At 37.3% G+C, this 16,709-nt stretch overlaps 1 protein-coding gene across 2 annotated transcripts in view; it reads left to right on the forward strand.

Moving 5' to 3' along the window:
- The window catches only part of LOC150100958 (trans-1,2-dihydrobenzene-1,2-diol dehydrogenase-like), a 90,147-nt gene that overhangs the window by 28,175 nt on the left and 45,263 nt on the right, over positions 1-16,709 (forward strand). For both annotated transcript variants that reach the window (XM_090402109.1, XM_090402110.1), the window contains exons 3-4: positions 9,095-9,206; positions 15,402-15,565. In XM_090402109.1, the coding sequence (XP_090258235.1) occupies positions 9,095-9,206; positions 15,402-15,565 (276 nt within the window). The remainder of the gene's footprint in view (positions 1-9,094; positions 9,207-15,401; positions 15,566-16,709) is intronic.

The following is a 16,709-nucleotide window of genomic DNA, read 5'->3' on the forward strand; positions in this document are numbered from 1 at the left end:
AGTTTGATCCTTTATCCAAGTATGAGAAAACAAAGTTTGTGCCTGAAAATATCTTCAGGACTGAATATGGTGTTGTACTACCTTACCGGAGTAAGGTAGTACAACACCGGGCAACTCATAGCAAAGGTGGACCAAGCTAACAACACTCCTATCCCAATATCTCCCATAATGCAGTGGCCAATCCACAAGGAGAATCCCAGTATCTCCCATAATGCTACGAGTTGCCCAGTGTTGTACTACCTTACCCTGGTAAGGTAGTACAACACCTACCTTACCCCAGTAAGGTAGTACAACACCATATTCAGTCCTGAAGATATTTTCAGATGCAAACTTTGTTTGCTCACACTTGGATAAAGGATCAAACTAAATTTATTATAGTCTAACCAAGTGAAAAATAAACTTTCAAGATATACTTTAAATCATTAAAATCTAGATATAATATTAATCAAAACACTAAGTATAAAATACTGCCTTTTGTAAGATAAATGTTATTATCTAAAAATCAAGATGTAAGATGAAGAATTTATCATAGCATATTAATAACGGAATCACTTACATTAATTTGAATGTCTTGATTTGTAAAATGTTCGGCTAAGTTTCATAGTCATTGTCAATACAATTATAGGAAAACATAAAAAAGAGAACAATTCAATTGAAAGTGTGCGATATTATGTACACTATGGCTGCAGGGGAATAGCTCCATCTGCATAAATAGATATCCAAAGTAAATTACAAATTAAGGAACACATAATGGTGAGAATTAGTTATTATAACTACTTCCCGAAATTGAGAAGGTTTTTAGGTAATGCAGAAGTCTTTTGGCAACTCATATATGAAAATATGACTTCTGCATTACTTCAACCTTAGTATCACCTCTGGGTCTGGCTCCCACTGAAGAGATCTCAGTAAAGGTCAAAATCAGTCTGGGTAGTGACCCTTCCCATAATGGATAGCATTATATATGTGCTTTGCATTATAGGATACTAAGGCAAGTGATGAAGTCTTAGCTTCCTTATATGAGTTGCACCTGTCCTGAAAATACTTCAGACGCAAACTCTGTTTGCTTACACTTGGATAAAGGATTAAACTAAGTATATAATTTCTTGGTATCTTTAATTTATTTAAAATCAGGGGTATGAGATATATGCAAAGGCGAGTGAATATTGGTTTGGTCTCAGACCACTCTTTGTGGTGTAGTATTGAACTCTGAGAAATATCTGAACATTCTGGACAATGCAATCATGGTGACGTCTTCCCCACAACAGTCGAGGACCTCATTACATGCCTACACAAAGGATGGGCAAAAATTCCCATTGATCACTATAATACTCTTCGTGAAAGTATTTCCCATAGGATTACTGCAATCATCGCAGTGGTCCTACATCTTATTACGGTGGATGCCGTGGCTGCTTGTTCCTCTCACTATGGTGTCTATTGACTTCTTTCCAAGGAGTGTATAACTTATCAAACCATGCCTTAAATGCATCATGCTGTCTCCATTCTGACCACACTCTCAAGTAATGCATCCCAATCATCCACTAATATCCCTGTAGAAAAAAACTACCACTCACCTCTTGTTCACACCCTCCTTATACATTTTCCTGAATAGCCTCTTGCTCTCCCCATATTCTCTCTCCCCCCAATTCTATAAAAAGTTTTTTTCCATATTAATTTGGTAGTAAGTCCTCTTTTCAACTTATATATCTCAACCATATTCTGCCCTTCTCCTCCTCTTGTTCACTAGCCTCTGCAAATAGAATTTCTTCAATCTATTTTTTGAGATATTTGACCCTTTCCAGTATCTCTTTATCCTTCAGAAAACCAGGTGACCAGATCTGTGCATAGTAATTCATATGTAGACTCATTAAGGTTTCATATATATTGGACCCATAATCTCCTTACTTCTACACTGCTTGGAAAGAAATTAACAGACACCATTGTGTGAGGAACAAACAACCATGGTGCCTACCTTAATAAGATGTACGACCTCCTTTTACTTTGATGACTGCAGCAATCCTACAGGGCATACTTTCCACAAGTGTACGATAGTGATCAATGCAAATTTTTGGCCATTCATCCTATAGGTATTGTAATGAGGTCCTGAACTGTTGTGAAATGTCCCTTGACCTCACCTGACACTCCATTTCACCCCACAGATGTTCATTAGATTGCGATCAGGATTCTGTAGAAGCCAATCATTGCCATAATCAATTTTTCTGTCCTCACAATTTTATCTGTGTCCCCTTAAATTTTAGGTATACACTAATCCACCGTCATTCCAGATCCCTTATCCCCCCCTCCACCTATTCCAAGATGTCCTTCATCAGTTATGTGCACTTACAATTATATATTTGGTTTTATCCTTTATCCAAGTGTAAGCAAACAAAGTTTGTGCCTGAAATACTATCAGGACTGGGGCAGCTTGTGGTAAAGGTGGTATAAGTTCTCATCGCTTGCCTTAGTATCTCCCATAATGCAAAGCAGACCGGTTTCAACCTTTATTGAGGTGCTGTTTAAGTAAAGACCTCTCTAAAAATTAGGCAATCCCCCCAGACCACTCCCTACGAGTGACCAAAGGACCGTCCAACTCAGCGGCGGCTCCACTCCATCACCGGCTCACCCCACCACCAAGCAGAGCCATAATCTCAGCAGTGGTCCCACTCAGAGACAGGCAAAAACTTACCCCAAAGCAGAGCCTCTCACATCTCAGGGAAAGCAGCCACTTCTGCGCAAAAACACATCAGTGGGAGCTAGACCAAAAGGTGGTGATACTAAGGTGGAAGTAATGGAGAAGTCATATTTACCTATATGAGTTGCTAAAGGGTGTCACACCCTATTAAAATTCTCTGGATTAGAGATAAGTTTATGGAAGTTTTTTCACTTGGCTATGCTGCTAATTATATATTTGGTTTTATCCTTTATCCAAGTGTAAGCAAACAAAGTTTTGCACCTGAAGTAATATCAGGACTGGGGCAACTCGTGGTAAAGGTGGTATAAGTTCTCATCACTTGCCTTAGTATCTCCCATAATGCAAAGCACATCTCCTTGCAGACATGTATAATGCTATGCATTAAGGTCACTACCCAGACCAGTTTTGACCTTTATTGAAGTCTCATCAGTGGGAGCCAGACCAAGAGGTAGTGATACATTATGGGAGATACTAAGACAAGTGATGAGAACTTATACCACCTTTACCACAAGTTGCCCTAGTCCTGATAGTACTTCAGGCACAAACTTTGTTTACTTACACTTGGATAAAGGATAAAACCAAATATATAATTAGTAGCTTAACCAAGTGAAAAAACTTCCATCTTTGCTTTTCAAATTTTGAAACATTACACTTTTCAACAGTGAACTGGATATTCTACTCACTTGCACACTCTTTCAGGTTCATTCAAGTCTCCTTGTAAATGCACAACATCTGCTCTACTCCTCATAGTTCTTACCAACTTTGCACCATCTGCAAAAAGTTGCATGTCCCCATTCAATTTTCTTCCAATATCATTAACATACAAGTTAAACAGCAATGTCCCTAAACCAGACCCATGAGGGATACCAATAGTGACTTTCCTCTTCCAGTATATTGATCTTCCATAAACAACTTTCTGATACCTATCAGATGCCAATTTCCAATCTAGCACACTAATCTATTATTTAATCCCATCCATTCCATTTAATTAGCAGCTTGTCATGGTAATTAAAGAGGAGTTTCCAAGAGGAGAACCGACAGTATATGTGGAAGGGGAACCTGTTAGGAAGAGGTCAAGTGTGTTGGCAGATTAGAGGGGGAGATTGTCTGGTATTCTGGTGGGGAGATTGATGATCTAAGATAGTCACTGCTGATGATGAACACCTCATCATCCATCCATTCCATTTAATTAGCAGCTTGTCATGGTAATCTATCTAAAGCCTTTGCAAAATCTAAATATAGTGTATGTATTTTTTTTTGTTTATTTAATTTCTCATCTTGTAATAGGTAAGGAGATTACGAAAACAGTCTTCCTTTAGCCAACTTATGTGTTTCATCAAAGAGGATGATGCTGTCATCAACGCAACACTGAATCTTTGTCCTCACCAGCCTTTCTAATACTTACCACAAGTTCAGACATACAGATTGGCCTTTAATTTGAAGCCTCAATTTCATGACCTCTCTTATGAAGTGGAAAAGTGTGCTCTCTTTCCAATCCTTTGGAACCTGATCCAGTGTAAGACTCATGTTAAACAAGTACACTGAGGCAGTTGTTAACTCCCTGGAACATTCCTTCTAAATGTACAGTGATGTAACATCAATCAAGTCTTATTAACAGCTATTTAACTCAATTCCTCATATACCTCAAGTGGCAGAATCCGTACTGGTCGTCACTGATTAGTTCGTATGTCTCTAGATGGTTCAAGAGTTGGTTGTTGATGACCTTCTCCATAATTTTTAAGAGAACAGAAGTGAGAGCAATTGGATGGTAGTTCGTTGGTTGACTTTTATCACCTTTATTTGAGATGGGCTAGATGTGGATCTGTTTTCATGTTGTAGGGTAGATGCCAGTTGAATAGGATAGACTGAAGAGGCAATACAAGATAGGTGTTAGTTCTGGGGTATAATTTTTTTAACACAATAGGTGGGATATCATCAGGACCAGATGCCTTGTTTGTGTTCAGGTTGTTAAGGATTCTTCAGATTCTTTTTGTCAGAAGACTATGAAAGACATGAAGGGAGCTGTTCTTCATAGAGTGGAGGAAACTTTGTCCAGGTCACCAATGCAGGAATTGGAAGAGAAGAGTAATGCAAGTAATTTGGTGTTGTCTTTGGGTGAGGTGACTACAGTACCATCTGGATGTGAGAGTGGGGGAAACCTGGGTGGGCAGAAGTTGCACCCAATGGCATTGGCAAGGGACCAGAAGGAGCGACTGCCATTTGGGCAGGAGGCAAGTCTGCAACATTTGGACCTTTCAAAGTCTGACTTGGAGATGATTCTTTTACAACTGTTGTGGGCTGCAGTATAGGTAGAGAGGGCAGCTGAAGTTTTGGTCTTGAGCTATTCATGGCAAGCCAAGGTTTTTTCTTTTACAGTATTTGGCACACTTTTTTGAGAACCAAGCTTTGATGGTGGCTGAAAATTTGGAGTGGAATAAGGGATGAAAGCCTTCATTCCTGTGAGGATGATTTCTGTATTTGGTCTGAGCAGGTGCTTGGATCAGAAGAACTGATGCAGAATTCGGATCATTGGAAGGAGGAATAGAAGTCACGGAGATTCCTCCCATTTCACACCCTTGTAGTGCCAAAGGACACGAGACTGTGAACTGGTGAGTGTAGGTTGTTCTGCAGCAAAATTATGAGGTTGTGGTCTGAGTTTCCAAGAGGAGAACCGACAGTATATGTGGAAGGGGAACCTGTTAAGAAGAGGTCAAGTGTGTTGGCAGATTAGAGGGGGAGATTGTCTGGTATTCTGGTGGGGAGATTGATGATCTAAGATAGCCACTGCTGATGATGAACACCTCATCATCCCTCCCTGCTTGATCGGTGAAACTGGAGAAAGGGAGCCAATATGAGTTGTGAACGTTGAAGTCCCTAAGAAGGATGACCACACTATTTTGTACTTAGACTGCAAAAAGTCGAGCTTTAGAGAAAGAAAGTTCAAGAGGTCAGAGTGGTTGATGGAGTTTGGAGAGCAATGGAATAAGGGATGAAAGTCTTCATTCATGTGAGGATGATTTCTGTTATTTGGTCTGAGCAAGTGCTTGGATCAGAAGAACTGATGGAGTAGTCAGATCATGGGAAGGAGGAATAGAAGTCATGGAGCATATGAAAAGGGCAGGTTGATTTGGTAGAAAAAGTTTGAGCCAAACCAGATCAAACAGTGGGAATTCAAGGATTTTCAGTCTCTGGCATGGTATGTCAGTTCTCACAAATGCACATGCCACCCTTGTGGCAGAAAGAATTGCATAATGTGTAGTTTGGGCAGTTGAGTGTACAGTGGTCGTTGAGGTTGCCAGTTTGGGATTCTGAAAGGAATAGTAGTTCTGGTTTAGATGACTGTAGAGGTGGTGTTGCACATCATTTATATTGCTGTTTAGGCTACAGATGTTGGGGAAGTGAATGCAGAAACTTTTTTTTGGTATGAATTAATGTTGGTAAGTTGTTTGATTGGATTTCTGTTGTCTTCTATGTTTTTTTTTTTTTGGTTCGATTTCGGATGGGTTTTTTTTTTATTATTTTGTGCGGGAGAATTTTTTTGCGATCCACAGTAAAATGCATTTCTTTCAATTGTGGTTCATTGTGTTTGGTGAGGAAGAGATAAAAGGAAGTGGAGCATGCAGTGAGTGGTGACACACTTTTGCACAACCATACTGCCCACACGGAGGGGGGAAATCGGTCTCCTGTCCATACATGGCCTTGACCCCCCCCCCCCAGAAGCTACAGTATTTGGTCTCCCTCCAGTCACAAACTGGCAATATACATGGTTGCAGGATTTTTCACTAGCTGATCGGGAAGCCTCCAGGTTCATTACTACCTGATTCAGTCCCGTGTACTAACCAGCAGCCAGCCTGTGGAACTGTTTTGCTGTACCCTCGAATTGGGGAGGGTCCAGACCCCCCCCCTACAGTGAGATTGGTATGTCTTTGAGGGTATCACTCTCACAGCATGTGGGAAGAGTAGGGAGAACAGAAACTGGAACTCTTGCTCTTGCGACCAAATATGGCTGTAGCCACTTCAGATCTCTAATAAGCACAGTGGTAGTAGTTTACCGGATGATGGAAGACATTTAGCACCTATGTTTCCCATTTCCTGTTTGTGGAAACAGGCTGTACTACTGGAAGGTGGGGATGACTTGACTGTGAGAGGCTATATATTGCCCATTGATAGTCCTTTAGTTGCTCAAAGTAGATCTGGAAGTAAGTCCTTCCAGGTCTGCTCTTTGTACTCCTCATGTAAATGATTATTATCAGTCATCTTATGTTGAAGCCATTATGCCTTATTCTTCCAGATTGCATGCTTAATCTTTTCATGCATACATGTATCCATCCTTTTACACCTTCCCTATTTTTTACACCTTTTCACACCTTCCTTCATTCTATGATATAGCTGCTAACTGAGTTTTCATAATCACCAGCCTTGTAGTTCCACATAAATCTTTCCTCATATGACTAGCTACCACTTCACTACCACTTATGAAGTGGTCACTACCCAGGTGACCACTTCATAGTCACACTCACCAACTAGAAGGAGATTCAACAACCCATTTGTAATAACATCCTCTAATGAGATTATCAGATATAAGACCCTCAATCCTGGCATCCCTTTTGTTATGTACTGCCTAAAGTACTTCCCTTAAAAACTTGACAAATTCATTCTCTTTTTCCCCATATGACCTCTCTCTCTTCTTTCTTTCCAGTTTATATTCCTATAATTAAAATCATCTATAATGATTACTCTCTTCTTATTTGCTTATATATATATATATATATATATATATATATATATATATATATATATCCTGCCACCTCTATCTCACACCATATTGCCACTGCCACTATTTCTTTCTCATATCTCCACTTTGCATGGGCATAGCTCCATCACTTTCATCAACAGCACTCCCCCCTTCCTTTCTACTCTTTCTGTCTTCATAAAATATATCATATCATTCCATCTCTATTCCTTCAGGATATCAGCCTTATCTAATAATGTTTCACTTATTCTGACAGTTTTTAAGCAAATACACATTTTAATGCAACAATTTAATTTATCTTATTTCTGACATTTCTGGGTCTATTACAAGTCTACTGATATCATTTTCCAGATGTGACTTCTCCATATCTCTCTCTCTCTCTCTCTCTCTCTCTCTCTGGCCATTCCTCTTTATTACTAACTGCTCCATGATGTTCTCCATATTCAAATGCCTCCCTTGCATTCCATTCCTTTCTTGTTTGCTCACAGATTCACTCCTACTTCTAGAAAACCACCACATTCTTGTGTAGTGTCTTCCTGTTCATCCTCACTTTCCTTGTTATCCTATCTTGCATTCTTATTCTCTCATTCTCCTCAATCACACTACTGACCTTTCCATTTACAAGCACTCCTTCGATCTCTCCCACCCACATTCTCCTGCTCTTCCACATCACATCTTATTCTCCCTCTTACGTCATACACTTCTTACTCTCCCTTGCAGTGACAGCCTCTCACTGTGTTGTGTGGGATGAGTTTGAAGGATTGATGGATGGAACTATATAAATAGTTCCATCCATCCATCCTTCAAACTCATCCCACACAACACACTGCACTACTTTCTCTTCACACAGCTCTGCTAAAATACTATTCATATTTGATGGCTGTCTGAACTTATCACTGTCGTTCCTGGACAACACCAATTACCTTTTCTAAAACAATAATAAACAAATTTTATAATCAAGCATTTGCAACTAATACTAGTTATAATCCAGTTTGTTTGTTTGTTTTTTCAAGAACTTTTATCTTTCTATACATTGATGATGTTCTTCCATTCTACATTTCTGAGCACTACTCCATCTCATATGACAACACTTTTGCACTAGACAAACTAATATAACTTCCTAGATATGAGAACAATATGCTATAATTGAATCCAGATAACAGATACAGGATTTGCAAAGGTAATCTCTGCAATGCAAATCCTGTATTTGGAGAGGATTTTTAGCTTTAGGATCTTTCATATAAAACATGGCAGGGTTCCTTCCTATATAAAGACATAGGAGGGAGCCTTGGTCAGAAAGTAAATTTTAATTGACAAGAAATTATATTCTTGCTCTCATCCTTTATCCAGGCATGAGCAATAAAAGTTTGCACATGAAATATCTTCATAGTTAAGCTACTTATATATAGAAGTTATACTTCATATCAAACTGAAGTGATATTGTTACTATAAGATACATAATATTTCTTGATAACATAAAAATATTTAAAAAAAAAAAAAAGGTAGCATTCAGATAAGTAGCCTTATCCTGTTCAAACTACCAGTCACTTTATCCAACTCACCAAAAATTGGTATCCTAATATATTCAATCTAGAATTTTAGTTACTGTGCATTTCTTTTTTCTTATTATATGTAATTTTAACTTTTACTAGGTGGTTTGTGTGGGTGCAAGACGCTTAGAAGATGCAGAGAAATTTGCTAAGTTTCATAACATTCCTAGAGCTTATGGCTCTTACAAAGAAGTTGTTGAGGATTCTAATGTAGGTAAGTTAAGGAGAATTTCATTTTGTATCATTGCATTTTATTTTACAGTAATATTTTCAAAAACATAGTCTACACTGATGTACTCACAGATAAGTTAATCATGATTATTAATATACTCAATAGATACCATTATCTAAATAATTTTCATATTTGTCAGTGATAATATAAGATCACATTATTTTCCTTTCAGGTGAAACATGAGTTGTTTATAGTTGAATGGAAGAATGGATATAATATTTTCAGAGAAGATGGACAGTCAGTGAGGGGGGGATGAAAGGGGGGAAAAGTTTTTAATAAATAATTGGAAAGCATTAAAGTTCTGAATGTAGATGATGGATACTGATTATCAGTGTTAGTATTAAATGTCATGTATAGCTAAAATGAGTATAGTATAGTATACTGAGTCAGCATAGTATATGAATGAGAAAAATTTTATGAATTTATGGACAAAGTTTTGGATTTAATTTTGGGAAGTTTCATCTAACAATCCATTCTTACTTGGTTGTTAGATAAAAGCATCTTGACTTGAATGAAAGAATGGATATAATGTTTACATAGGAGATAGACAATCAGTAGGGGGATGAAAGGGAGAAAGAGTTTTGTTAATAATAATAATTGGAAAGCATTAAATTTTTTTTAATGTAGATGATGGATACTGATTACTGCAAAGCACATCTCCTTGCAGACATGTATTGGGTTGCCAAATAAGTTTGTTCGGTTTATGTGTCGATACAAGTTTACGCTGCTTCACCTGTCGCTATTTTTGCGCTACCGCGCAATGCTATTGTGTAGTTGAAAGGCGAGATTTCACATAATCTTTCAGTGAATTTTCGTTCGGCCTATTTCGGCTACGTGTGTGTGTAACATATTTTTAGAAATGGAAAGAAATAACATACATTACTGGCATATTTTGCTTTTTTTTATTTCAAAAAAGGCAAATGAGCTGTGGAGGCCCATAAAAAAATATGCAGCATATATGGAGATGGTGCCTTAACAGAACGCATATGCCAAAAGTGGTTTGCCAAATTCTGTTCTAGAGATTTCAACATCAGTGATGTGCCTCGTGCCAGTCACCCGACCGAAGTTGATTCGAGTGTTGTGAAGGATATCATCAACAAAAATCCCTCACAAACAGTGCAGGAGATTGCTGCAGTACTGAACATATCCCATACGAGCATTGAAAACTATTTGCACAAGCTGGGATATGTTTCAAAACTCAATGTTTGGGTGCCGCACGAATTGACTGAGGCCAATATGACTGCTCGCATATTCATCTGTGATTCGCTGCGACACTGCCAAGAAAACGACCCATTTTTGAAGCGGATGATTACGGGAGATGGAAATGGGTCATGTACGATAACGTAACTAAAAGATCATGGGGGCACAAGAGCGAACCGCTGCAAACAACCTCGAAAGCGGGACTGCACCCAAAGAAGATCATGCTCTCTGTGTGGCGGGACAATCAATTGTTCTGTCAGGCAGAACGATTGATTCAACTGTCTATTGCTCACAGTTAGCGCAACTGGCCCTTGCAATTAGCACAAAATGTCCTGAATTGGCAAATCGGAAAGGAGTTGTCTTTTGCCACGACAATACCAGACCCCACATACATTATTAACAGCCCGGAGTAAATTGTTACGTTTTAGCTGGGATATTTTGCCATATCCTCCGTATTCACCGGACCTGGCATCTTCCAATTACCGCTTATTCCGATCGTTGCAGAATTCTCTGAATGGGAAAACCTTTGCTAATGAGGAGGCTGTCAAAAGACACCTGGATCAGTTTTTCGCCAGTAAACCTCAGGAGTTCTATGAACGCGGCATAATGAAGTTAGACAGATGGCAAGAGGTCATTGATAAATTGGGTCAATATATAACTGACTAGTATGTATTATATATATTAAATAAAATGTGTTTCATTCCACTCTGAAAAACTGAACGAACTTATTTCCCAACCAAATATAATGCTATGCATTATGGGAAGGGTCACTATCCAGACCGGTTTCGACCTTTATTGAGGTCTCATCAGTGGGAGCCAGACCCAGAGGTGATACTAAGGTTGATTTGCTTCAACCCTAATCCAGAGTATTTTAATAATAAAGTGTGACACCTTTCAGCTACTCATATATGAAAAATATGGCTTCTGCATTACTTCAAACTTAGTATCACCTCTGGGTCTAGCTCTCACTGATGAGACCTCAATAAAGGTCGAAACTGGTCTGGATAGTAACCCCTGCCCATAATGCATAGCATTATACATGCCTGCAAGGAAATGTGCTTTGCATTATGGGATACTAAGGCAAATGATGTGAAGTCATTAGCTTCTTTATACAAGTTTCCCCAGTCCTGAAAATAGTTCAGGTGCAAACTCGTTTGCTTACACTTGGATAAAGGATTAAACCAAGTATATAATGTCTTAGTATCTTTAATTTATAGAAGAATTACTTTAAAAAGTGTTGATGGTGGGGTGGTAACAGAACTAAACCAAACAGCTGAATTACTGAGTGAGCATTTCGCAGGAGTGTACCGTCTAGGTGGTGACACTGCAATGCCAGGTGTGACATTGACTGATAGGAAAATAGAGGTTGGCGAAATAGAGGTGCTTAAAATATTCCAGAACCTCAATACAAACACAGCCCTTGGATTAGATGACATATTGATCATGTATTACGATAATGTGCAAGGGAATTATCAGCTCCTCTGACCAAGCTGTTTAAGTGCTAGGAAGATACCAATGAAGTGGAAAGAGGGAAAAATAGTCCTACTGCATAAAGGAGGCTCCAGGACAGAAATAGCAAATTATAGGCCAGTCATCTCATCATTGGTAGTTAAGGTATTGGAGAAATTGATGAAAGACAGAATTCAGGACTGGGTGGATAAGAATATGATTCTCTGTAAGGGAAAGCATTGTTTTGTGAAGGGTAGGGCTTGCCTTAGTATTCTGCTTACTTTTTTATAATCAAGTGTCAGTGGAGTTGCATAAGGGAAATGGCTATTCAGCTAGACTTTGCTAAAGCATTTGACAAGATTATACAGTGAACTGTAGTGCATAGATTGGAGCAAACGGGAATGGATATGAATCTGGTGAATTGGATTAGAGGCTAGTTTAAGGACAGATATCAGAGTGGTTTATGGAGGAATTCAGTCCAGAAGTGACCAGTGGTGTACCATAGGACTCAGAACTTGGTTCTCTGTTGTTTCACTTGTATATCAGTGATATAGGAAATGATGTGACATGAAATATTCAGTTGTTTGCTGACGATGCCAAACTGAGAAGGGCAAAGATAAATGTCTGCCAGTTTGATGTGGCCAAGTGTAAGGTGATGCACTTTGAGAAGAGATCAGAAGCTATGTGTTATATTGATGAACTGAACTGCAGGAAACTGACAAGGCCAGGGACTTGGGTGTGATTTTGAGACAGGGAGTTGAAGTTTAGAGGGTATATTGCATAGGTAATCAAAATAGCACATCAGATTATCTGGTTGTTAAAGAACACACTAACAAGCAGAGATAGAAAGGTTATTGTTCCCCTATATAAGACTTTATATAAGGTTTTATATATATATATATATATATATATATATTGTACCCCTATATAAGACTACATCTGAACTACTGCGCACAGATCTGGCTTCCCAGATTCCATGGGGATGAAGAAGCTGTGGAGAGGATCTAGAGGTGAGTGACAAAGATTATGGAAGGTCTGTGGAATGTTCCCTATGAGAATAGGTTGATGAACTGTAGGCTTCCAAAATTAGCTGATAGGCAAAAAAATAAAAGAGGAGACATGATAGAAGCATTTAAGTTATTAAAGGGTTTTTTATAGGAAGGCTTTTTGTTTCAGTACATGACAAGAAGGCAGAGAACAACAAGCTCACCAGTGGAAGTTATGTAAGAGTGTGGTTAGCAAGGATGTTAGGACTAGATTTTTTGCTTAGAGGGTAGTAAATGAGTGGAATATGTTGGCAGAGATAGTTGTGGGTGCTTCATCAGTAAAGGAGTTTAAGGAGAGGTATGATAGTTATTGTATGAATGATGGCTAGTGTGCGAATAATGGATCTCCCACGATGAGTCTTCTGACTCCATGGAGATACCTGTATAATAATAATTATACACAGGCATCACAACTCTTATCTATACTAGTCAAAGTCCTTCTTGGTATTGTGGCAATTCTCTGGGTTACTTTCACAATATGTACCCTAAGCTTCAAATTATTATTCACTATTACTCCAAGATCCCTTGCCTCATACACTTCCTCTAGTATAAATCCTCCAACAGAGTATGTAGTCTTCCATCACTGGATCCCAAATTTACAATACCTTACATTTAGTTGCATTAAACTGATATCCACCATTAATTTGCCAATTTGTCTAGCATATTTAACTTGTTCTGATGTGCTACCACATCAGCACTATTACTAATAACCCTTCCAAGTTTCACATCATCTGTAAATAACTGAATATCACACTGCAACCCAGTGATAGTATCATGGATATAAATTAATAGTGTGCAGAATTTACACTATTACAGGCAATAATACAAGTGTTAGAGTTTAGGACCATGAGTTGATGGCAATTATCTATTGTACTCTCTCCCCAAAAGTCTTGGTTCACTGACAGCTTGGGCTGTCATTCTCTATAAGTGAATGTTGAGGGATGGAGACTGACTTCTTATCTGCAAAAAAATTTGTTAGGGCTAAAGGAGTCTTGCTTTTCTCCCTTCAGGGAATAAAAGACATTAAAGGATTCATTTATTTATTAAGACCTCAATAATAGAAAATCAAAAAAGAGTTGTTTTTAAGACTATTAAACTTTTTTTATAATCTTTGTCAAGTAGCTTTATTTTATCCTCCTACATGTTTCGCCAATCTTTTTCTATTGGCATCCTCAGGGAATACAAACTAGTAAGCTAAAATGAAGGTTACAGACTAGGTTATAACTGATGCTTCTAATTCATACAAAAAATTGGTATTGTGCGTGACAACGTGCGTGTCTCGTTAACGTGATTTATTCGTTATGGCTCATGACGTAATTGTTATGAAAGTTCGTTTCTTTGATGTTTAATGATTTGATAAAAGTTTTCCAAATTTCTGGTAAAATTAGACCTTGATTCTTGTTTAGGTTTTCAGTTTTATGGGCGACTGTAGCTGCTTCTTTAAAGGTTCTTGAATGGTAGTTATCTTCTATGTATGGCATAAAGCTCTTATCCCACTCAATGTGATGGTTAGTAGAGGCAAAGTGGCATGAAATGTCTTGTAACTAATTATATACTCCAAAGTACAAGGTATATTATATACTGCAGAGTACTTGTAGAATGGGTGAGGATCATTTCAGGCCTTTCAATGCCACTTTGCCTCTACTAACCATCACATTGAGTGGGATAAGAGCTTTATGCCATACATAGAAGATAACTACCATTCAAGAACCTTTAAAGAAGCAGCTACAGTCGCCTGTAAAACTGAAAACCTAAACAAGAATCAAGGTCTAATTTTACCAGAAATTTGGAAAACTTTTATCAGATCATTAAACATCAAAGAAATGAACTTTCATAACAATTACGTCATCATGAGCCATAACGAATAAATCACGTTAACGAGACACGCACATTGTCACGCACAATACCAATTTTTTGTATGAATTAGAACCATCAGTTATAACCTAGTCTGTAACCTTCATTTTAGCTCATTAGTTTGTATTCCCTGAGGATGCCAATAGAAAAAGATTGGCGAAACATGTAGGAGGATAAAATAAAGCTACTTGACAAAGATTATAAAAAAAGTGTAATAGTCTTATGAATAATTGTCAAGAAAAAAATTCAACATAAAGAGTTGTTTTATTTGAATGCAAAATATTAACTGATGATATCAATAATATATATGTGCAAAACTTGGAGGATAAACTGTCATTCTCTATAAGTGAATGTTGAGGGATGGAGACTGACTTCTTATCTGCAAAAAAATTTGTTAGGGCTAAAGGAGTCTTGCTTTTCTCCCTTCAGGGAATAAAAGACATTAAAGGATTCATTTATTTATTTATTAAGACCTCAATAATAGAAAATCAAAAAAGAGTTGTTTTATTTGAATTCAGAATATTAACTGATGATATCAATAATATATATGTGCAAAACTTGGAGGATAAACTTTTTACTTTCTGTCATTTTTTTCCTCCTTTTAAATAACATAATTTGTTTGTTTCAGATATAGTGTATGTGGGTACTCTGAACTGTTATCATTTGCCAGTTGGAAAAATGGTTCTAGAAGGTGGCAAAAATTTGTTAATGGAGAAACCAATGGGTTTAAACCTCAAAGAAACAAAAGAGCTTATACATCTGGCTAAAAAAAATAAGTGTTTTCTGATGGAGGTAAGTATGTGGTTGAATTCTTCAATAAAGGTACTTTTGGATTTATAAAATAATTAATATACTTGCATCCATCTGATATTAAACTCTCTCTCTCTAAGAGCAGTATAATTAATATTTATTTACCATAAGACATATTTAACTTATGTATATATTTTATTGGTATAAAATTTTTATCTTCAGTATGACTGTCAAATTAAACAAGAACCGAAACCAGTAGATTCAATAATGAAATATGCAAACTGCACATACATGATATAGTGTCTAATTACATTAAGGTTCTAGTAAAAATAATTTTAAAATAATTATTTGCTGACTCACATAGTCTATTGAGATCCTCCTGCAAGGCCACAACATCTGCTCTGCTTCTCACAATTCTTCTCAACTTTGCATCATCAGCAAACAGCTGCACATTTCCAGATATGATTTCTTCTTTTTGATGGATTGCTTCTTTAACTTTGTGTCCACCGAAAGGTTTTTATTTTTTTCTGTCCCTGCAGACAAGTTTACAACATTTCTTAATTCAATGCATTTTCTTGTAGTTGACTATCAGATTTTGCTACTCAGTTTCTAGAATTTAGTTCTTGTTTTCAAATTTATTCATTTTTTCCCCAATAATAATTTTGTATGATATTTGAGTGCACAGTTCATATCTGAGAATTGTTCAACTTTGATTCTTTTGAAAACTAGTGCACATTTTTGTTTCCAATGGGAAATTCATTTTTTAATCTGCCCAGCATTAGTTGGTGACTTACTGTTTCAAATCCTTTAGACACATGTATCTTGGATCAGTCAAAACATCACTGTTAACAACAATGTAATCTGTGAGAATTTTATTGTTTTATGTGTACTCTCCATGTAAATTCATACACATTTTTGTGTTGAAACATGGTGTTAGAGTAGAGGTGGCTAGTCTATATTATAACAATCATACTGAAAAAAGATGAACTGAAAATTTTTAAATTTAAATGATAGATTTCTTAGGAAATAATAATAATATTAATTATTATTATTATTATTAATCTCCTCCGTATTAATCTGGTAACAGCCCCTCTCCAACTTATATATCTTAATTATATCACCCTTCTTTCTTCTATTCACAAGGCTCTGCAACTCGCACTCCCTCAATCTCCTCTCCTCATATTTA

Source organism: Typopeltis vanoorti, chromosome 12, assembly GCF_054136105.1.
Source record: "Typopeltis vanoorti isolate ZY-2024b chromosome 12, IOZ_Tvanoo_1.0, whole genome shotgun sequence".
In the NCBI taxonomy this organism is placed as follows: domain Eukaryota; kingdom Metazoa; phylum Arthropoda; class Arachnida; order Uropygi; family Thelyphonidae; genus Typopeltis; species Typopeltis vanoorti.